The sequence below is a fragment of the Microtus pennsylvanicus genome, chromosome 14, assembly GCF_037038515.1.
Source record: "Microtus pennsylvanicus isolate mMicPen1 chromosome 14, mMicPen1.hap1, whole genome shotgun sequence".
Classification (NCBI taxonomy): domain Eukaryota; kingdom Metazoa; phylum Chordata; class Mammalia; order Rodentia; family Cricetidae; genus Microtus; species Microtus pennsylvanicus.
The window spans coordinates 25,669,749-25,693,430 of NC_134592.1; the positions used below are offsets into that span (position 1 = coordinate 25,669,749).

Genomic DNA, 23,682 nt, shown 5'->3' on the forward strand with positions numbered 1-23,682 from the left:
AGCAAGGGGAACACTTACCCACTACTGGTGGGAGTGAAAACTAGTACAGTCACTATGGAAATCAGTATGGAGGTTCCTTAGAAGATTGGAAATTGATCCACCTCAAGACCTGTTGGGAATATACCCAAAGGATGCTCTATCCTACCTCAAGAACACTTGCTCAACCATGTTCATTGTCATTTTATTCATAATAGCTTGAAACTGGAAACAACATAGATGTCTTTCATATGAAGAATGGATAAGGAAAATATGCATTTATACAATGTGGTAATACTCAGATGTTGAAAACAGCATCATGAAATTTGCAGGCAAATGGATGGAACTAGAAAAGATCTTTCTGAATGAGGTAACTCAGACCCAGAAAGACAAACATGGTTTGTACTCCCTCATAACTGGACATTAGCCATTAAGGACAATCATGCTATAATCCATAGACCCAGAGAGGCTAAGTAACAGGGAGGATTCAAAGAGGCATGCATTGATCTTCCTGAGAAAGGGAAATAGAATATAGGTTTTGTGGGTGGCCTGGGGTGGGTGGGGATGTGAACAGGATACTTCCAGTGGGGGGTGGGAGAAATGGAGGAAAAGAGTACTTGGAGAGAGAACTAGAATTAGGGGGTGATGCTGAATTCTAGTATAGTGGTAACTCCCTGGAGTCTATCAGAGTGACCCTAGAGAAGCCTATTAGTGATGCACAATGTGGATCCTGGACTGGCCATCTTCTAGAACCAGGCAAGGCTCTTAGCAGTGGGATTGGTACATCAACCCAGCCATAAAACGTTAGACCTACATTCTGTCTTGCCTGAAAGATGTGCTGGGACAATGGTGGTGCATAACTTGTGGGAGAGACCAACCCATGATTGGTCCAACTTGTGGCACTTGCCATGAGAGGGAACCCATGCCTGACATTACCTGGATGGCCAGGAATCAGAAACAGAGCCTCTTAGAGACCTAGGATAGAACCAGAAAGAACTGGCAAAAAAGAAAAAAGTCGGTGAAATGATTCCTAATGATGTTCTGCTGTACTCACAGATCGGTGACTAGTCCAGTTGTCAGCAGAGGGTCTTCATCTAGCAAGGGATGGGAGGAGATACAGAGACCCACAGCCAAACACTAGATGGAGCTAGGGGAACCCGAAAAAGTGGGGACCATTGTAGGACTGGGATCAAGAACACCAGAAAAACCAGGCCCACTGATTCCAACTAAGCAGGACTCATAGGGGTACACAGAAACTGAAGCAACAAACAGATCATGAATGGGTCTGAGCCAGGGCCTTTGTATATGCCTTATGATTGTGTGGATTATTGTTCTTGCGGGACTCCTAACAGTGTGAGTGGGAATAGCTCTGACTCTTGCCTTCTCCTGGGCCTCTTTTCTTTCTGCTGGGTTGACACATCCAGCCCTGATATGAGAGTTGTGCCCAGTTTTATTCTAACATGTTATGCCATGTTTGGTTGACAACCTGTGAAGTCTCCTCTCCTCTTTCCCCTCCTCCTCCTCCTTGAAGGGAAACAGAGGAGGAGTTGATCTGGGGGGAGGATCTAGGAGACTGTAGGGAGGGGAAACTGCCATTGGTATGCAATGTATGAAAGAAGAATAAAACTTAAGAAAAAAAGATCACCATTTATGCATTTAGATATTCTGGCTTGAGTTAGGATAAAGCTAGAAGTATAATCTCCTTGACAGTAGATGAATATCCGAATATCTCGTGGTATTGACAGAAAAGGCACAGGATGTAATTTTGAAAACCTACACACACCTCCCAGTGGCTTCTCTACCTTCACTTTCTACTCCTAACTTTCCCCCTTCTTCCTTCAGACACTACATACTTTCTTTTCTGAAAATAGGTATTTGAGTTTGATTTCCTGCTTAATAAACCGTTTATTGACTCTTTGCCATCTTTAGCCCAGCTTGCCCTCATTTGCCTCACTTTCCTTTCTTGTGCATATTGTTCGCTTGTGTGTTCTCCACATGCCTCACTGATGGGCTTTCCATTGCTGTCTCTTTGCAGTGGTGTTCTCCCATCTAAAGCAAGAGTTTTGCTCATTCGGAAAATCTGCTGCATTGGCCAGACTCTCATTTGAGGCCGAGGTTCCATCCTCCAATATTCCTGTAGCACAATACAGTTAGGCAGCCTTGGATGTTTGTTAGTCTCATGGCAGATAGTCATCACATCTCAGGCGTCTTTCTGTCTCCCGGTGGGGCCTAGCTTCAGCTTTCATACATAGAGAAATTTGTTCAGTGGATGTTGGATTAAAGTGCTTGGAAAGCTGCAAGTCCTGGAACTTGTTTCTGCCATGCTCTGGGATCATTGTAGTTTGAATTTAAGTGTGGTACATGAAAAGATGAGTTCCTCGCTTTTTGTTTAGGAAGTACTTTGGAATTGTTTACAGTGAGATGACCAAAAGCCCGGGAAAGTAGCTTGTGTGAAAAATATTATATTGTTCAATCACTCTGGATTTTCAGAATCCTTTTGACTTTTTTAAACAAGTCAAATCCTGAGATCGGAGCAGGGTGTTGTGCTGTTGGAGAAGCTGAGACTGTGAGGGCCCAGCACTTGCCTACTTTAAGCCAAGTATTATCCTGGGGGAATGTCACCAATGTCACTCTACTTAGTCTCTTTTTTATATTTAGTAAAACAAGTCGATAGCAAAGTTCCTCACAGACTGCACATCCTGAATGATACACAGGAGAATTTTGGGCTGTTCGTGCTGTAATATTAGGTTTTTGTGTCTTTCAACTTCACATAATTTACTACTTTTTGAGAGGCTAACCGTGCTCGGCTACACGGCCTGTGGTTAGTCTCTGTACAGATCACCCCATCATATCTAGTCACCGTCCTCAGGGCTCGTCTTCAATTGAAAATATTTATGACATGCTCTAGACGGTGGTAGCATTTTCAGAGCATGAGGTTGACTCCCTCTTCCATGAAGTTGTTCTCGAGAGCCTTCTACTAGAGACCAAAGCTGAAGGCTACACGTTTGCCCTTGTTGACTCCGTGATATTGGTAAAGCTATATCTCTCTTAATACTTTACCACCAAAATAGGAACAAGAATTGGCTATTGTGAGCACATGACTTTGCAGATCCTCAAATAAAAAGCAGGTAAAAAAAGAGCACCAAAGAAGTAAAATATTGGGGAAATGAAAGAACTGATATGTTGAGAAATAGATCCTGTGTAGAGGAAAAACCTCCAACAGAATTTGACAAGTTCAGTGGTGTAGATGTCTGAGTCTTCACAGATTTCAAATGAGATATGACTGGGCAGAGGTGTGGAGGGAGGGAGAAGAGCACAGATATTGAGGGCCTGAGAGCAGGCGCTAACATCGCCACTGACCTTCAGGAGAAGATTCCTATTCAACCCGAGCTGTTTATAGGACATAAAGTAAGTAAAAAGCAGTCTACTGAAACTTAAAATTGTAATTGAGCAATTTTCCTGATGAGAGACTTTATTTTGTAAATTTATTTTGGGACTGTGAATACAGGATTGCTCATAAAAAAATCAATTCCTTTGTTAATTCAAAACAGCATCAGGTCTTAGCTAAATTTTGTGGAGGAAATAAAATATAGATTTTGTTTAAAACTCTCAAAACTTCTTCCAGGAAGTTGTTTTCAATGATTGTATTCCTACGTGCCTAATTAGTCATGGGTATCAGACACAATAATGGAGGCAGGGCTGCCTTGTAGCTCAGGTAGAGCGCTTGCCTAGTGTGCATGTGTGTCCATGTATGTACCAACCATGGAGGAAAAGAAAGCTCATACATTTTAGGTGCTAAAACATATATTTTAAAAGGATTATATGAAATTGCTTGTCAACTGTTAGTGACTGGTAGATGTGTCAAGTTCCTACTGACACTCTTGTTCAGGTGCTGTTAAAACCTTATGGCAGCATCCCTGTTGAGAATGTGGATGTGAGGCCAAAATCTTGGGTTCAGGTTCTCTGCCTGCTTCTATTCACAGTGTGCCCGCATAAGTTACTAACAACTCAAGGCTCAAAGCAGGAGTGAATAGCTAGTAAAGCCTCTTCCTGCTCAGGATGTTGAGAAGATAAAGGGGTAAACAGTTGCTGACACTTGGAGTCATGTATGGTGATACCTCCTGCAAAATCTTTTTGTTCAGGATTGTTTTGCCTCGCCTTGGTCTTTGTGTTTCCGTATGAATTTTAAGATTGTGTGTATGCTCGCGTGTGTATTTTGTGTGTGTGTGTGTGTGTGTGCACTTACTCACGTGCTACTCATATGACCCTAATACACATCTCTTAAAGTCTGAGTTTGATGACCACTCAGAGTGAGCCAAATAAAATTGACACCAATGAACATGTCAGACAGGATGGGAAAAACTCCAAACCCTCAACCCTTCCCAGCGAGCTACAGGCGATGGAATAAAGCTGGGGGTAGGAGAGAGAGTCCTTCCCAGGGAAGAGCATACCAAATACCTGTCCAGTGTCAAGCTGTCAGCCCTGAGAACACAGATTGAAGTAACATTATGTGACGTTATGTGAACTCAACAGGTTAGTTTTAGATTAGATTATACAGACACATACACACACACACAGAAGCATGAAGCAACAATTAGTGAAAAAAGGCCATGATTTGATGAAGAGTGAGGAGTGCTATTATGGGAGGTTTGGAGGGAGGAAGTGCAATGGAGAAACTTAAATTATAATCTCCAAAAGAAATGAATGGAGAAAAAAGTGTTGAGTTTGGTCATACCCTAATAAAGGTAGATATGAAGGGACTTTATTATACTGCTGGTGGTGGACAGGTCATTCATATGGTTCTTCTGTGTCCCATGAGAGTCGTATCAATATTACATCGTGTGAGAAGTATGTGAGTCTTTCCTGATATCCAGGGAGGAGGAAGAAGGAAGGTAAGCCCTTTTGTAGATGAGGAAGCTGAGCAGTTGAGAGCATCATCTTGAAGTGTCCCTTTGGGGATCTTCTGTAATAACGCCCTCCTCGATCATCGGTTAGCCTCCTCCTTATGCCACAATACCCAGGAAGGACTTCTCCTTCATTGATGTCAAGCTGACTTGTTTTCTCCGACTTCTGTATGGCCCAAGTACTTCTCCTTCATTGATGTCAAGCTGACTTGTTTTCTCCGACTTTTGTATGGCCCAAGTACTTTTCCTTCATTGATGTCAAGCTGACTTGTTTTCTCCGACTTTTGTATGGCCCAAGTACTTTTCCTTCATTGATGTCAAGCTGACTTGTTTTCTCCGACTTCTGTATGGCTCATCTCTGTCATCCGCAGCACCGTACTGTGGTACCTGTCACTTAGCAAGTGTTTGGGATGTACCGAATCCACCCAGAGCACCCTTGCTTTGCGCTCGGTTTCTGTTTATGCAAAGAGCACTAAACTCTCGCAGTGCTTTCCCCGTTACCACCGTGGGGACTGTGTGCGGTGTCACCCGGCTGTCGCCAGTCAGCTTCTCTTTTCTCTTTTTCTTTACCTCAGGCAGAAAGCCTGGAAGATAAGAACATGGCTAAAGCCCACCGTTGTCAGCTGGAGAAACTGAAATCCCAGTGTGAGAAGCTGACGGAGGAATTAGCCCAGAATGAAAACGAGAACAAAAAACTGAAGCTGAAGTACCAGTGTTTGAAGGACCAACTAGAGGAAAAGGTAAATGCGGAAAAAGAGGGATTCCCATTTGAAGGACAAATTCCTTAAAATATACTTTATTTATGCTACTTAACAAACAGTGTTCTATGTCTTTAGGAAAATTACATTGGTACCAGGAAAAAAAAGATAATTTATTAGAATGTTCTGATTTTTATTATTTCCACCGATCAGTCACACTCTGGTTTGTTTGTTTTAAATTTCTTTCTGGGCTTTCAGATAGGAATTTGCAGGGAAAGTTGAGGTTAGTTTGAAATTTGCAATTAAATATGTTTATATTTAGGGATTTCAATGCACTGTCTTGCCTGCCTACCTATATGATCTCCCTCTGTCCCCCACTTCCCACTTCCCTACTTCACTTCTTCTTCCCCTCTCTCCCCTCTTTCCTTCCCTTCCTTCCATCCTTCTTTCCTTCATTCACTCCTTCCTTCCTCTGTTTCTTTCTCTTTTTCTTTTTCTCTCTTCTCTTTCTCCCTCCCTCCCTCCCTCCCTCCCTCCCTCCCTCCCTCCCTCCCTCCCTCCTCCCTCCCTTCCACTGCCCCAGCCTCCTGATTGCTGGGATTCTAGGTATGTGTGGTTACCAGCTGAGTTCTACTGTTATTACGGCTTTGTTTGGCTTCTCTCTACTGCTCTGCATACTTAATGTATCTGTGACCAGTGTGTTGCTACTGTGGATATGATGCTACATGTCCTACAATTAAATTATGGTGTGAAATGTTTTATATCTCCATATCTACATTTAAGACATATTGTCAAAGGACTAGACAGACAGCTCAGTGGTTAAGAGTATTTCTTGCTCTTCCAGAGGACCCTAGTTTGGTCCTCATCACCCACATCAGACTGCTCACAAACTGCCTGTAACTCCAGCCCCAGAAGACCCAACCCCTTCTGACCGGCACAGGCGCTCACACCTGTTACAGCTTACTGTCACAATGCACACACTTAGAAATAAAAATATTTATGGCATTTCGTTTGTATTTTAATAAATCTTGCCTTAAGATCAGGAAAGTAAAACAGCCACACTGGCCAGCCTTACAGGCCAGGAAGCAATAACACATACTTTTAATCCCAGTAGCTACACTAGTTTGCCATAGAAACCAGGTGAGAGGCGCACACCTTCTATCCCAGAACTAGAGAGGATTATAAGATGGGAGGAGACAGCTCTTAGTCTCATTCTGAGATTCCTGGAGGCAGGATTGCCATTTTTGGACTGCGGTTGAGGTAAGAGCCAGTGGCTGGCTGGTTTTCTTTTCTGACTTTCAGGTTGAACCCTAATTTCTCTCTCTGAGTTTGTATTAATCGTGCATCAAAAATATTAAAAATTACTAGAAATGTGGTCAGTTGAAAATGTAAAGTTCACTTTGCTCTTCTTAATTTAAATGTGTCTTACCTGCTTCTGATGGTGATGTTCCAGGTGTATGTTGTCAGAGATTTGAAGAGTTCATGTTTCAGTTGCATGGTCCCTAGGGCAGAAGGCAGATAGGCTCAGTTTCATTACAAACCTTTACCTCTCACTTGTTAGACCCGTATACACACACACACAACCTCTCACTTGTTCGACCCGTATACACATACACACTTGTTAGACCCGTATACACATACACACAACCTCTCACTTGTTAGACCCGTATACACATACACACAACCTCTCACTTGTTAGACCCGTATACACATAAACACTTGTTCGACCCGTATACACACACACACAACCTCTCACTTGTTCGACCCGTATACACATACACAAAACCTCTCACTTGTTAGACCCGTATACACATACACACAACCTCCCACTTGTTAGACCCTTATACACATACACGCAACCTCTCACTTGTTAGACCCGTATACACATACACACTTGTTAGACCCATATACACATACACACAACCTCTCACTTGTTCGACCCGTATACGCACACACACAACCTCTCACTTGTTAGACCCGTATACACATACACAAAACCTCTCACTTGTTAGACCCGTATACACATACACACAACCTCCCACTTGTTAGACCCTTATACACATACACGCAACCTCTCACTTGTTAGACCCGTATACACATACACACTTGTTAGGCCCATATACACATACACACAACCTCTCACTTGTTCGACCCGTATACGCACACACAACCTCTCACTTGTTAGACCCGTATACACATACACAAAACCTCTCACTTGTTAGACCCGTATACACACACACACAACCTCTCACTTGTTAGACCCGTATACACATACACACTTGTTAGACCCATATACACATACACACAACCTCTCACTTGTTCGACCCGTATACACATACACACAACCTCTCCCTTGTTAGACCCGTATACACATACACACAACCTCTCACTTGTTAGACCCGTATACACATACACACAACCTCTCACTTGTTAGACCCGTATACCCATACACACACTTTCCTTTTTTTTTTTCTTCATTGACAAATTTTTGGAGCTGGTGTGTTTCTGCTTTTGGAGTTTGGGGGTGGGGCGGGGTTTGAGACAAGGTTTTGATGCAGAACACATCAAATTGGGGGGGAACTCTAGTTAAATAATCCTAAGCTAACTCCAAATAGAGTATACTAAAATTTTTCTTTATTAAAAAAGGAAACTCACAGAAGAGGAATAGGGGTCCAACATCCAGGTGTAGAGCATGGGAAGAAGAGGGGTGAGTGGGTGGGACTGCGGCTTTTTGGCACCCCAAAGCCACACCTCAACCCATTGGGTATCTTTTATCTAGGATGAGGCACATGATGTGGGATTTTTCTCTGTATGTTGTGATTACCACACATAATAAATAAAAACAAAAACTGCTTTGGACCTATAGCAGGGAAGAAATTAGCTAGGTGGGAAAAAGTAAACTGAATGCTGGCAGAAAGAAGGGCAGAATAAGAGAGAAATCATGTAGCTCTGCCATAGACAGTCACTGGAACTTTAGCCGGTAAGCCACAGCACGTGGCAATATACAGATTAATAGAATTGGGTTAAATAAATGTGTAAAAGTTAGCCAATAAAAAGCAAGAGCTGATGGGCTAAGCAATGATTTAATTAATACAGTTTCTGTGTAATTATTTTGGGGCTAAGCAGCCGAGAACCAACGAGCAGCCTCCTTTAGCAGGCACAGAGGTCTAACACATAGTAGGTGTGCTAGGCATATATATATGTTTGTGTGTGTGTATGTATGCATCTATCTATCTATCTATCTATCTATCTATCTATCTATCTATCTATCTATCTATCTATCTATCTATCTTTCTATCTATCACAAGGTCAGATGTGAAAACAACAATAACAACAAAATAGTATAAACAAAGCAAAACCATTCTGTTAGTGAAGGAAAGGATAAGGACTTTAGTTACTGTTTAGGCCGATGAGGCTTCATGAAGTGAAACAGATGAGCAGGATTTCCTCTGGCTATGTTGTAACCCAAGGGAAGCCTGTATTTCACAGTGGTACTCTTGCTTGTCTATCTTTAATATTAGCATAAACATGTGGAAGCTCTCTTTTTCATACACAACACAACAAACACATGTGCAAGACAGTGTCACATTTACACACCTTTTAAAATACCATTTTGTTTGTACCTTTTCTTTTGGCTGTATTTATTGTCCGAAGATGTAAGAAAAGCTAAGATTGCAGTAAACTTCCTATAGCGCATTAGCAACAGGGATAGATAGCATTGATGGCTGGGGAGGATTGTCGTAAGTCTGTGTGCATCAAGTCACTACCTTCCACTTTTCCTGCTCATATGTTTAATGGTGATGCTGTATTAAAATGTGCTTTCTCTACCTTCTGATTGTTACTTTGACAGGTGTTATTTTTCCACTTTCCATAACAGGGAACAAGTATTGTATAACCCACAGAACGTTTACACATGTATTTCAGACTTTTATTAAAATTATCAGGGAAAATGCTCTTCTGAAATGTTACTGAAATTTTCTCCTATGCATACTGTCATTAAAGTTTATTATTCCTTTTGCTTCAGTTTTATAGGAAAAATTCTTTATTTCTTCCTTTGTTCTAAAATGATCTTGTTGATGTTAACCTTTTGATTGTTCTGGCATTCATCTCAAAATTCATAATAGTGTTCATTATATCTCAGACACATTTGTATTGGCTTCACTAGCATATGGGGATCTACCAGAGTTAGAGGGCAATCGTATCAGCTATGCTCAGCAGCTAAACAATGTTTTCATGTTGATAGTTTAAATATCTGAAGTATAAAACACTTGTGTCTGATCTAATTTTAAAAATTTATATTCTAATAGGTAGAGGTTTATGAATGATGCTGTTACTCCTAGAGGTTTCAAAGTGATTGTGTAGATTATGTAGCTTGTGTATTAAGGTAGATTTTAACGTTAAACATGCTTGTACACTATTTTAGAAATAATGGGTGCTTAAAATTATGACAGTATTTAATATATTATTATGCTTATAAATACATATTGCCTTTTCCTTTAGTTTGTACAATAACATATCTAATAGTTGATGCAGATACGTAAAGCCTATAAGAAAAATAGTGAAAAAATGAAAGTAATGTTCATTGTTATTTTTCTAATTTCAGCAGAAGGACATTTATTTATTGTTAGCGATTTTCTTTACTGATTTCTTGTATTTCAGCTATACAAGAAAATGAGAAATTATATGGGTGGAAAGTATTTATTATTCTTGAGTATTCTAGCTAGAATTATTGCATATGTTTCTTCTTCCTCACTACCCATAGCTGGAGGAAACTAGATATACCTCCCGCCATCATTTTCCACTTCTCCTTTAAGAGTTGTCCCCATATGCACTGCTCTTAGGAGTTGCTGTCGTATGCATACCTTTAATTAGTTAACCTCATCAAAGTTGAGGTTCTTCAGGTTTGTCCAAGATCTATATTCCACAAAGTCTTTGTGCTAGCATTGCTGTGTTTATTAGGTAACAGTGGACCAGAGGCAAAAGTGGTGTTGCCTAAAACGTTATAGGACTCGGCCTGAATGCTCCATCAGCTTACCCAGTGTTTGCCTTTGTCCTTTGGAAGGAGGATGTACGGTGAGCAACCCTGTTCTTGTCATTCGTGAGACTTGGTAGGAACCTTTGCTGGTCTGCTGGCAGAAGTTAATAGTTGAGATGCTCAGCTATCTAAAGCAGTACTTGCTCATTTCAGTAGTGATCCTGAGCTGTCTGTACAGTATCTTGTTTTCTGCTATTAGTTCCTTAGGGATGAGATTAACTTCAATGAAACTATCAGGAAATACTTTAAGATCACAGACTGTGAGCCATCAAAGAAATGGGGGGAACATAGGAACTTAAGTGTTGCTGCATCCTGATTCACGGAGGTGTGTTTTTGTTCCCATGAAACGCTTTATTTAAATCATTTGTAAAATGAGGCCTGGCTATATTGGACAAAACACTGGGGGTAATTTTCTTATATGAATGAGACATGCCAAATGATAATTACCATTTATATTTGTGCATAGTTTTAGTGTTGAACTCTAAAACTGAGAAAATACAATGTCTTGCCTGGCATTGGGATAGAAGCAGGGTGAGAGAGAGTTGGACATAGATTCTCTGCATTTTTTCCTTTATTTAGTGTCACTAAAATGAATCAGGTTTGTGTCCTTTTATTGAATTTGTAGTGTTGAATCTAGTCCATGGTTTCTGCATTTAGCTATTTTTGTTTTATGTTTATGTGTTTTGGAATGGAAATAATTATTGATTTTTGTTAGAAAAACCAATTATATTCTGAGATTTCCATATAAAATGTATCTGTGAAAGGCAGAAGTGAGTGAATAGAGAGGTCTCTGTGCTCTGGAGAAGGAAAGAGGGTAGAAGTTAGTGCTCTCATAGCAGAGATGCTAGGCACTGAGGAAATGTCTTTCTCAGTTTGATTTAATCAGTCCGCAATGTGTGTACACTCTTTAAATGTGTTTTACACAATAAAAACATTCGATGTTATCTGTCAGTTAAAAAACTATAGTTTGTTTTTATTTTGACATCTGTTAGTGATTGCTGTTTTTTTTTTTTGGCCAATTTCCTCTTTTTACTCAATCATTTTTAGATAGAGTTGGCATTTCACACAATGCATATTTTTCAAGTTCTTTCACCCAAAATTTCATCCATGATTTCTAAATTTGTTAAATACAGTAAAAGGTAATGGGTATATCTCTGCCTGGGGTTTATAGTCTAGATTAGCTGTATTCTTATCTGTCTGTCTGTCTGTCTATCGATCTATCTATCTATCTATCTATCTATCTATCTATCTATCTATCTATCATCTATGTTCCCATTCTCTCCCCTCCTCCTGCTCCCTCTAGCTTCCCTGCATCCCACCCTTATCCACTCTTCAGAGAGGGTAAGGCTTCCTATGGGGAGTCAACAAAGTCCAGCACATGCTTTTTAGCAGGACCAAGGGCCTCCCCACTATGTCTAGGCTGAGCAAGGTATCCCTCCAAAGAGAATGTTTTCCATGGGGCCAGTACAATCAGTAGGGATAAATCCTGGTCTCACTACCAGTGGCCCCTGAAGTCTGTCCCAACCATACAACTGTCTCTCACATTCAGAGGGCCTAGTTTGGTCCTATGCTGGTTCCCTTGCTGTCAGGCTGTAGTTTCTGTATCCTCATCATGGTCTTGACTTGAGGATAAAGGAAGCTTGAGGATAAAGGAAATCATATGCGCTGTGAGCTGACTGTGAGCATTACTCTTTCGTGCTTTGGGCCACTTTAAGTTTGAGACTGGGTGTCTTCTTTCTAGCCCTGGAACCTAGTATGTAGTAGACCAGGCTGACTGGACTAGAACTCCCAGAAATCTGTCTGCTTTCCTCCCAAGTGTTGGGAATGAAGGTGTGCACCACCACACCTGGCCTAGGAGTCTTGTCTCCATCTTCCCTTGCTGGGGTTACAGGTTTGTGCGGATGACCTGGCTGTTACACGCATGTGTTGTATGTCCGAGCGTAGGTCCCTGTGCTTTTGGAAAGCAAGCATTTTATCTGCCTAGCCATCTCTTCTTCTGGCTGATTTTAAAAGCACTGAAGTAGTAAAGTCCAAGTTTGCCAGTTGTATTAGCTCTTGATTAGGTAGAGTGGCCTGCTACTCTTTAACTCAATTCCTGTGATAGCTAGAGGCACGGAGAGAAAGCAAATGTGTTGGGCACTTTCCATTAAAATCCTTCTGTTAGTCTGCTTTTCTTTTCTTTCATAGTTACATATGATCTCCACAATAAATATCGGGCTAAGTAATGCTACATATGATTGACTATGGTGTCAAAACAAAGGTCATAGGATCATTTCGTATCACACCTCTTTCGGTGATGGCTTTGAAGTTAATTAGGCCTTGCTGGCTCTTCTTGACCTTAAAAGTGAACATAAAATGGCTGCCTATGTTTGTTTTCAATGACTCTTTCTTTTACTACTCTTTAAAGTGCTAATCGACTCAATTCATTTCTCATTTGATGATGATCGAGAGTGTTTCTGTAGATTTTAGATAAAAACCAATAGGAGGTGTTTTTTTTGTTGTGGATATTAGCTGTGTGACTTGGTGATTTACTTTCACACTTTCTTCTCTCTTTCTTGAGAAGAAGTGCTTTACAGGAAGGAGAGGAGGAAATCCTGATGGTTTTTAGAGACATGACTAAACATGCACATACTGTTATTTGAGATAGCTTGTAATTTTTTTCTCTGAAAACTGAACAACACTCATTCCAGATGCATAATTAAAAACCCCATTAGTTTGTTTTCTTGTTCATATTTTGTTTTATAAGTAGATACTCAACAGAAGTATCTGACTTTTAAATACCAAAGGTTATTTCTGTTTCTAGGCATTTAACGATAGAAATTTATAATAATCACAGAGTAGTGATTCTAATAGTGAATGCATAAAGTGCTCCCTAGAAAGTATTCTTTTCTTTAACTGTGAATATTAATTTTTAGGAATATAGTCAATGCATACCCATCAACTTTTGATCATGCTGTAAATGGTCTTTGTATTTCTCAGTCCTATCTTAGAAGAGGGTGCCCTAAGGCCTGAGCCAAGAATAATTTTCCATAAATGGAGGTTATGAGTTTAGATTTGAATTTCTCCTGTTTTTGTTTGTCTTATGGATAACTTTTGAAGGCTGCTGCAGTCAATGCTGTGGATTGGACGCCATTCCCACCTGGATTTTAATATGCATGAGGTCAGAACTCATGTTCTCCTGCACTGTCTGTCTGTTAGCTCTGCTGTTTTATCAGCATCTCAGGCTAACCCCTTCTGCACTGTTACTTGTAGCTTCCCCATCCTTCGGAGGAAATGATGTAAAGCATGTCTATAAAAGAAACAGAACAGTGTGTATGTAACCTAAAAGTAAATTTTTTTGTTTTAGAACATCTATCTTCTAGGAGAGTTACAGTATTCTTTCATTTGCCTGTTTAAATATTTATAAAGAACGAGCCTGTTTGTGTACACATGGCCTCAGTGAGTTCAAAATTAATTTGTGACAAAAATATCCCCCCAGAAAGTGGGACGTAACAGGCTGCATTAAGGAAATACTTGTAAAGGAATAGAAAATAATTTATTAATTGATTGGTATTTGAGATACTTTGTTTGGTAACAAAGAGGAATATCATCTTTGGCTAAAAGGAGCTCAGATTGGTGAGGGGCCAGGCATAAGATATGTATTATGGCAGGTGTTATAGTATGGGGTCATGTGGAGAATCATGGAAATGGCCCATGTTCCTGTTTGAAGCTTGAGGTTGTATGTTGTTTCTGTAATGTCCATGTGGGTGAGGAAGGCGCGTGTTACTGCTTTAGCGCAGGTGGAGAATTCTTGGCTTTCCTAACTTCTCTTTTTCTTCCTCTCTCAGCATTGCTGCTCTCAAGACGACAAGTAGGTCATTATGAAGTTCTGTCTGATTTCTTGAGTTTAAAGTTGCCATTGCTTTTCTATTTAACTTATTATTATTGTGTGTCTTTGAGTATATAAATGATGTGTGTGCATGTAGTTCATGTGCCATTGTGTGTGTGTGTGTAGGCCAGGGGATAACTTGGTAGAGTCCAATCTCTTTTACCTTTGCCCTAGTTCTGGGAGTTTGGCTTAAGTACTCGCGTTTCCTCAACTTTAATCCACGGAGCCACATCACAGGCCTTTTGTTTTGTTTTGCTCATTTTTTTTATATCAACATCCATGTATATGACTAGTTTGAGTTTACAGAATTTACTATTGTGTAATTTCTGTCTTTAATTCAGTTTGAACAAAGTGGTTATGACGTGACAAGCACCAGAAGGGATTTCCACAAATAATAGTTTTCTTCTGCCTATTTTGCAAGACAGTTGAGGTTACAGTTTGGTGACGTGGTTTCCACATCTCTAACAAAACTCACAGTGGATGGCTTTTCTCCATGGGTGACATTTCAGGGTGCCACAGCTCTCTGCTGCCACTGGCATGAGGAGTGGGAGCCTTCCTTACAGAGTCAGGTTAGGGACTTATAGACAGGTCCAAGCTTTGTTCAGGGAGGTTTCATAATTTATGTGTAACGTTACTGTTGAATTTAAAGCTAAAGTCATCTGTTTCCCTAAGTTCCGGAATATTCCTCATCACAACTTCTTGATTGATGTGTGTAGCTCCAGTTTAACAAGCTACACTGCCAATAAATCTTAATTAAATCTTACTGGCTTTAGTTCCGCTGTTTGGTAGTGTGTGGTCCCTGTGTGTTCTACTTGCTATCTCTCCTCCCCCAGTGTTGTATTAAAGACGGTCTTAGGATGGGAGCATTTCATATTTTCTTATTGAAGTTTGTTTTCAAGGTAAAGGAAATGATTACTTTAAAAATTAATGATTTACTTAGGCTATGAGCAGTTTATTTAAAATAAGTTTTGTTAAAGTATGTTAAAATGTTTTTAATTTCATATTATAAATATTTTGGAAACAAAATGCCATTTTTAGCACTCCCTTCCCCTCTTTCTTTCTTTCTTTCTTTCTTTCTTTCTTTCTTTCTTTCTTTCTTTCTTTCTTTCAAGTCTGGGTTTCACTGTGTAGCTCAGGCTGTCCTGGAACTCACTATATAGACCAGGCTGGCTTCGCACTCACAGAAACTGCTTGCTTCTGTTTAGGGAGTGCTCATTGAAGGTATACATTACCACGCCTAGCTTGTTATTGTTCTTTTCAAATATTTTTTGTTTTTATATTTTGAGACAGTCTCTCTAATTTGCCTATGCTGGCTTTGAATTGCAGTGCAGACAAGACAGAAATTCAACCTTGAGGTTACAGCTCTGTGTCACAGAGCCTATCAAGAGGTCATTTTGGTTTTGTTCTTTACTTTTGAAGCTGTTACATTATTATTAAAGTTCTGTTTCCTTACAGTCTTAGGACCATGGAGAAAGTGTTATGGAGCATAAAGAATATGTTCGAATATCTGTCTATAATTGCAGCATTATGCCTTGATCGTGGAATTATAAATTAATGGGTTGAGCCGTGTCTGTGTGTGTGTGTGTGTGTGTGTGTGTGTGTGTGTGTGTGTGTGTGTGTGAGAGAGAGAGAGAGAGAGAGAGAGAGAGAGAGAGAGAGAGAGATGTTGAACTTTTTAAAGAGTTTAGTGTTTCTTTTAGACATCCATGTCACTAGTATAAACCTTTCTTGTCTTAAAGTGCACATTTTGTGACACCTGCTGTTCTGTCAGTGGGACTTCGCTTTATCATTTTGTGATTAGCACATTTTCTTTCTTTTCTTTTTTTCATCTTTACATTTTGTTTTGTTTTTTTGAGACAAGGTTTCTCTGTGTAGAGTCCTGGCTCTCCTGGAACTTGGTTTGTAAACTAGGCTGGCCTCAAACTCACTGAGCTCCACTTTCCTCTGTTTTCCGAATGCTGGGATTCAAGGCGTGCACCACTACAGTTGGGTTTTGATTAGCACATTCCTTTTTTTTTCTTTTTAATTAAAACATTGCTTGGCCTATTAGCTCAGGATTCTTATTAACTAAGTCTTATATCTTAAATTAACTCATTTCTGGGATGAATGGCTTCATCCCAGAGATGGCAGGGATGGTTCATACGAAAATCTGTCAACATAATCCATCATATAAACAAACTGAAAAATAAAGCCCACATGATCATCTCGTTAGATGATGAAAAAGCTTTCAACAAAATACAACATCTCTTCATGATAAAGGTCATGGAGAGAGCGGGGCTACAAGGAACATACCTAAACATAATAAAGGCAATATACAGCAAGCCAATAGCCAACATCAAACTAAATGGAGAGAAACTTACAGCGATACTACTGAAATCAGAAGCAAGGCAAGGTTGTCCACTCTCTCCATATCTATTCAATATATTCAACTGCTATGCACTATAAAGCAGTGTTCGGACAGTCCAATTGTGAAGAATGGAGCAGAATGGGAGGGGCAGATTTTCCTGAGAGATTCGTTGGGTCTTATTACTATCTATCTAGGCCACAGAAGTCGGCTTTATCTAAAGCATTCCTTATCATTTTTTTTTTCATTTTCATCTCTATAACAAAACCTAAAGCTGAATCATATATATAGAAATTTATTAAGCTCCCAGTTTTGGAGCCAGACAGCCCATGACTGGACAGTCCAGCTCTGGTGAAGATCCGTGGCTTCATTACATTATGCAGGGAGCATGTGCATGTCAGATCTCAGGTGAGACAGAAAGCCTGAAAGCCTGGGAGGATCACGCTTTAACTTCCTCAACCCTGCAGTGAAAGCAAGTCAGTTTTTCAGAACTGTGTTAATTTCTATTGAGGACAGCATCTCCAGTGGCCCTCAACTAGGAGCTGCTCATAGACCTTCGCCACGTGATTGGCCAGGCCTCCAACACCCAAACTCAATGAAACCACAGCACAGCTCTAAGGTAGTCTAGACCTTGAAGGTTTAGATGCTCATGTAGAGGCTGGAGGAACTTGTATCTGAAATGTTAAGGAATTCCTGAAGGACAAGGCAGTTGAACTGAATGACGTAGTTTGTGTTGTCCCATGGACCTGTGCGTTTCCCTTCAAAGGGAGATTGGATCTAGTATGCTGCTTCAAAAAGAATAATGATTGGGCAGTAGAGTTTTTATGGTCAATGAAGATAGAGCATAGAGAGGCCACAATCTCAGCATTTTTGACAGTCTACAGGATAACAATAGTCCTAAACTAAGGTTGTCTCAAAAGCATGTGTGTAGTATGCTGGCATTCACAAGATGAGAACTCTGTAGAAGGAGCATGTTGTAATGGAATTTAGGTTATAATACATTGAAAAATTCCAGTTGCAAGTTTGTAAATCTGAGGAGCAGATCCAGGTAATGGATTAACGTGAGTTCATCGAGACAAATGGTTTCTTTTCATTAGCCCTGTTTTGAGCTAGAACAACTTGGGACAGAGTTGTAAAAGTCCGTGAGTCCAGGATAGACATAAGTAGGTGTGTTTGAGAAACTGAGTCAGAGGAGGAGACAGTAGAAAAGAAGGTACGACTGCCTGGAAAGGCAGGAGATAACTTGTCAAGAGCTCTACACTTATTGGCAGGGGAGCTTTAATTTATTTTGTAATACTAGCCAAATTTAAATTATTTCTTTAAATTTATTTGTTAAGACATTACTCTTCCTTTCATGAATCAACTGAGCAAGCCAGCGATGAGCTCCAGAGACGGAAGCGGCAGCCACGGTGCCTATATTGGTTTTCACCAGGTCCTCTGCACATATATGGCAATTTTTAGCTTGGTGATTTTGGCCTTCCTAAGTTTGAGAATGGGTGGGTCTCTGACCTTGAGTCTGGTCCTAGGACTCCTTTCCTTCTGTTGAGCTGCTATGTCCAATATGATAGTTTTTGCTTCATCTTATTATACTTTATTTTGTTGTGTTTGGTTGTTATCACCTAGAGGCAGAAGGGGAGTGGATCTGGAGGGGAGGGCAGGTGGGGAGGAACTGGGAGGAGCAGAGGGAGAGGAGAGTATAATCATGATATATTCTTTGAGAAAGGAAAAGAGATTTATTTATTTTTTATCTTATACATTTGAGTGTTTCACCTGAAAGTTTGTCTGGCACCATTTGTGTGCCTGGGGCCACAGAGGCCAGAAGAGGGCATCCGATTCCTTAGAACAGAATTAGACAGTTGTAAGTTGTCATGTACGTGCTGTGAATTGAGCTGAGGTCCACTGGGAGCAGCCAGTGATATTACCTGCTGATCCATCTTTGTAACTCCAATCATTAATTTTTAACAGCTGTTTTTTTTTTTTAAATTAGAGGGCCTTGTTGCCCACATACTTTATCTGGTTTTCTTGTGTTTAATTGGTGAAGATTACTAGGCTAGTGTGTAATGATTGAACATACTAACACCTAGAGTATGGTCTGTTATTTATTCAGTTCTAGTAATTTCATTATCTTACCATGCCTGTGTTATATGGCTTTGAATTTCTATCGCATTTGTTCAACTTCCTTGAGATCAGGAGCAGCTCATATTCTAGAGCTTTTGAGGGTTTGGACTGTTTTTGTTGACCTTCCCAGTTAAACATTTCTAATTCACAACCCAAAGTGAGGCATTCTCAGTGTTGTGTCAATGTTCCTAAAGATGTGGACTTGGGGGGCACTGGGAATTTTGAGCTTTTCCTATCAAGAGTGCTTGTTTTTAATGAAATTATTTAATCACAACTATTGAGAATTGTATAATAAATACTAATGATCGCAAATTGTTTTGCCTAGAGGAGACCCCCAAAGTACTTGTAATCTCTTCAAGGACTTTTGACAAACCTCTCTTCATTAAATGTATTTGTTTACTTGGAATGTGTTTCCATCTTGGTTTTTATTAAATTTTCATGTCTCAAAAGCGTGTGTGTGGTATGATGGCATCAAAAAGATGAGAACTTTGTAGGAGGAGCGTGTTGTGATGGAGTTTAGGTGATAACACATTGAAAGCAAGCACCGTATTTTGTAATTTATATTTCTGTATTTTACTAATGTTTAGGGTTCACCCCAGACCAATTTATGATTTTAGCTTTTCTTCTGACCCACTAACAGCACTGTTAACAAACCACAAAGGACATTTTCAACATTATTTCTTTTGTTTGTAGAATTTTCTCCAGTTGTTTATACTTGAGTTCTCATGGGATATCTATTGTTCTAAGTGAAGGGATGGCTGGTCATATCTGTTCTAATCCTGTTCTTAGGTTTGGTTGCATAGATACCTGTGTCTTGGCTCTACTTAATAAGGTTCTGTTTTATTTCTCATGCCACAGGAGAAACATATAAGTAATGAAGAAGAACACTTGAGGAGGATGGAAGAGGCCAGGCTACAGCTGAAGGATCAACTTCTTTGTTTGGAGACGGAACAGGAATCCATTCTTGGTGTAATAGGAAAGGAAATTGATGCAGCTTGTAAAACTTTCTCCAAAGATTCATTGGAGAAATTGAAAGTAATTATGAGTTTTCAATGTGCCTTAAATTTTCAGTTTGTTTTCAAACATATAATTATAATGGGATTGTAACATGTGATTACGTGGGAGTCTCAGTTTTGTTTCAGAAAGTTTTTATGAAACAAAATAACTTCTTGCATTGCTTAGGAATTAGAAACTATTTATACCTACCCAGTCCCGGTGAAAGTGTGATGTTGTTCTACTCAGTTACCCATGTCTCACTCACTGCAGGAAAGCCCATCAACAAAGGGGTAGCAATATTGATCAAGGAAAACATTCTTTGAGTCAAGAAGCTTGGTTTCTGAATTTTCCACTATGGTAGCCTCTTAGTAATGTTGCTACCATCTATTTAATTCTTCTTGAGAGGTTCAATGATAAGTATGGTATAGGCTGTGGCTCCCTTAGCCCTTAAGGTCAACCCATCTCTCCAATACTCCATAAAATATAGTGTAGAAAAGAGAAGCAGACCTGGAGGGCTGGGTACTTTTCCTACATTCAGTGTGATGAAATCTGAAGTAGGACTTGAAACTTTGTAGACTGACTGGGGCCAGGCCAAGTAAGCACTTTGCTCTTATACTTTCCCTGTTGTTCAAGTTCTAATACCTGTACTCCCCATGTTTAGATGGGTTTATTACTTCCTAATTAATGGTTGTCAGGAGATGATGTATAAAACGAGTGTCCCATGGGTGTCTGAATTTCTTGAAGGCTGACACTTTAGAAGTGTTGCTCTGGCATTGCCGAATTCCACGTGACACACCTCCTAACATGTCAGGCTGCAGCCTTAATTTTAGTTGTGTTTACTTCATTTTTGGCATGGCCACACTGAAATGCCATATTGTGCTTAGGTGGTTTTCTGTTGGAGCTAGGTTCTTTTTTCTTCCGCTACCAGAGAGAGGTCTTTTGAGGTCTCTTCCCTTTTTCCTGATTTTTCCCCTATCTTTCTTTTTCTCTAAGTGATGTTTGAAGAAAATAAAAATATAATATACTGTTTCAGTTAAAGACTTGCAAGGCTCCAACTTTAAGTATTTCAATTGGTGGAATTAATAGAGTTGGTAGATATTTTGCAATCTTTAGTTCCCTGTATGTTCTTTTGAGACAGTGTTCAAGTGTCGCTATGAGAAAGCTGTGAGACTTGATGAGCAGTGTTTGGGTGGAAGTGGGAACTGACTCTGGGGAGGCCATGGGGTCTTTATGCCACTTATCTTTCCCCCTTCTAATGCTGTTTTCTTCAATGTTAAGACTTTTTGAGTATGTGACTTGTAAACCCTAACTTGATATGAAGAAACATATATTAGCAATGTAGCATTTACTCCATGCTTAAGTATTTCATTTCGGGTAGTTTTCAGTCATGTGTGAGCATTAAAATCAAAGCACGTGAGTCATGTTATAAGAAGCATAATAACCCTTGTTCCATGCAGCTCTTGGAAAACACCTGAATTTCATGGACAAGAATATTCATAAATATTGTTTCTTTATGGTAGTGATTCTCAACTTGTGGGTCATGACCCTTTTGGAGGTCAAACAACCCTTTCATATGATTCACCATTGGAAAACACAGATACTTACATTATGATTTTTAACAGTAGTGAAATTACAGTCATGAAGTAGCAAAGAAAATAAATGTATGGTTGGGGGTCATTACCACACAAGAAGCTGTATTGAAGGGTTGCAGTGTGAGGAAGGTTGAGAACTACTGCTTTATAGGGAACAAGTTCCTTTAATATACTCTGAAAGTAATTGTGTGTTTTGCTGTGCTTAGATATACATGCATGTTCTCTTTTTGTCTTTTTTCCCCTAGAGCATAGCTCTGCTACAGTGTTCTTGTCACAGTTCCTTGAGGTTTGCTATGATGGCATCTTGACGGGCACTCATTGTTGTCCATTGAGTGGGCTTTGTGTGCGTGGCAGTGCAGAAACACTTGTGAATTTCATTTATACTGTGGTTTTATATAGTATCTTTTCCCAATGACCCTGATTGCCTCTTGTTCTGCCACGTTTAACTGCTTAAAGATGTTCTTTAAAGCATGAGATCATTTGTAAACCTGTGAAGCAAATCATGAAACATGAGCATTGTTTATATTTCCTCTATCAAAATAAGTATTTATTATTGCTCAAAGTGAAGATTTAATTGAGGCAGTAAAGATTTAATGGAGTCTGTTAGTGAAAAGGGAAGTCTAATTGTGACAAATGGATGCTCACAGATATTTAGCAACATAGTACATTGTTGAAAGAGGAAGAAGAAATAGAAAATTGGGGCAATTAGGGAAAACCTGATTGAAAATAAATCTATAGAGACAGCTGAACCATTCTTGTGGGAACTCAAGAACTCTAGACCAATAGCTGTGGAGCCTCCATGAGACCTCTAGACTAGAACCTCTGCATGTGGAGGACAGTAGTGTAGCTTAGTCAGTCTGCTGGGCCCCTGATAATGGAACCAGAGTCTTGCCCTGGTGTGAGCTAGCTCTTTGGAGCCAATTCCTTATGGTGGTATGTAATGTGGTATATGTCCTTCTGTATATGTGTTGCTTTTATTGGTTGATGAGTAAAACTCTTTTGGCCAATGGACGGGGGGGGGGGAGTGTCGGAAGGAGGAGTGGGAGGGAGGACCGTAGTTGGAATGTAAAACGAAATTTAAAAAAAAAAGAAAAAAGAAAAGGTGGAGCAGCTCAGCCTTAGGTTAGAACTTGTGTGGTGGTTCAGGCCTTTATTTCTAGCATGGGAGCCGCAGAAGAGAGGCCAGCCAGGTCTCCACAGTTCCAGAGAAGTCAGGGGCTACATTACAATCAACATCCTATTTCAAAACACAAGACAAAATGAAACAAAACAAAAACAACAGGAGAGCTGGGTTAAATGTAAAGAAATAAGTGATTGAGAGAAAGGTTGAGTGTAATACCACAACACTTTTGTATATAGAATGTGGTGGATACTTAGTATGCATTAAGTATGCATTTAAGTAAATTAGCTACTGTTATTCTGACAGAGAAATGTGCACATACATATGGAGATATGGAAGCATTTGAGAGTAGGAATGTACATCTCTTTATAAAAGAAAGGATATTTTTAGATAAAACATCGACAAGTTCTGTGAATATATCCTTTATAGCACCGACTTTGAAAAACTGGTAATAATGCAATTTGTGTTTACAATTATAAAGACATCAACAGCTTTTGAGTGTAGATTCAGCTCAGTAATAAGGCAAAACCAGATGTTGAGTGATTTTATAAAGGAGTTGGTATAAAGGAAATCAGAGCAGCTAATATAGGCAACAGTTGAATACAAAATTTCGTGTCTGTTTTGAAATCTAAAGCAATGCTTACATAAATTCATTTTGATGAGCTGTCTCTTCTTCACAGTCTTTGACAAAACAAAATGGACCCCAATGTATAAAGATGGATAAACGAGACAGAGTTAAGTTTCTGTGTAGGCACATTTAAACCTCTGTAGAGTACCTTACACGGAGCAGCATTGAGAGGAAGTCACAGGCAAAGCAAACAGGCTTTAGTCAAGGTTGCGCTCCAGGTGAAGCCTCATGGGCTCACCTCCAGAGGCTAGTGATAGTAGCCCATGACAGCTAGATCATCTTCTGTGTCTGTACCTGAGCTGGCTGTTTATTGTCATCAAGGAAATACATGCAGAATAACTGTGCTTTGAAATTGATTGTGTACTTAATACAATCTTGCACTTTTCAAATCCTGGCATTTAAG

General features: G+C 39.8%; 1 protein-coding gene across 2 annotated transcripts in view; it reads left to right on the plus strand.

The window, feature by feature from the left end:
• Cep128 (centrosomal protein 128) overlaps positions 1-23,682 on the plus strand; it is a 342,557-nt gene that overhangs the window by 121,519 nt on the left and 197,356 nt on the right. For both annotated transcript variants that reach the window (XM_075948454.1, XM_075948455.1), the window contains 2 exons: positions 5,456-5,620; positions 19,802-19,978. In XM_075948454.1, the coding sequence (XP_075804569.1) occupies positions 5,456-5,620; positions 19,802-19,978 (342 nt within the window). The remainder of the gene's footprint in view (positions 1-5,455; positions 5,621-19,801; positions 19,979-23,682) is intronic.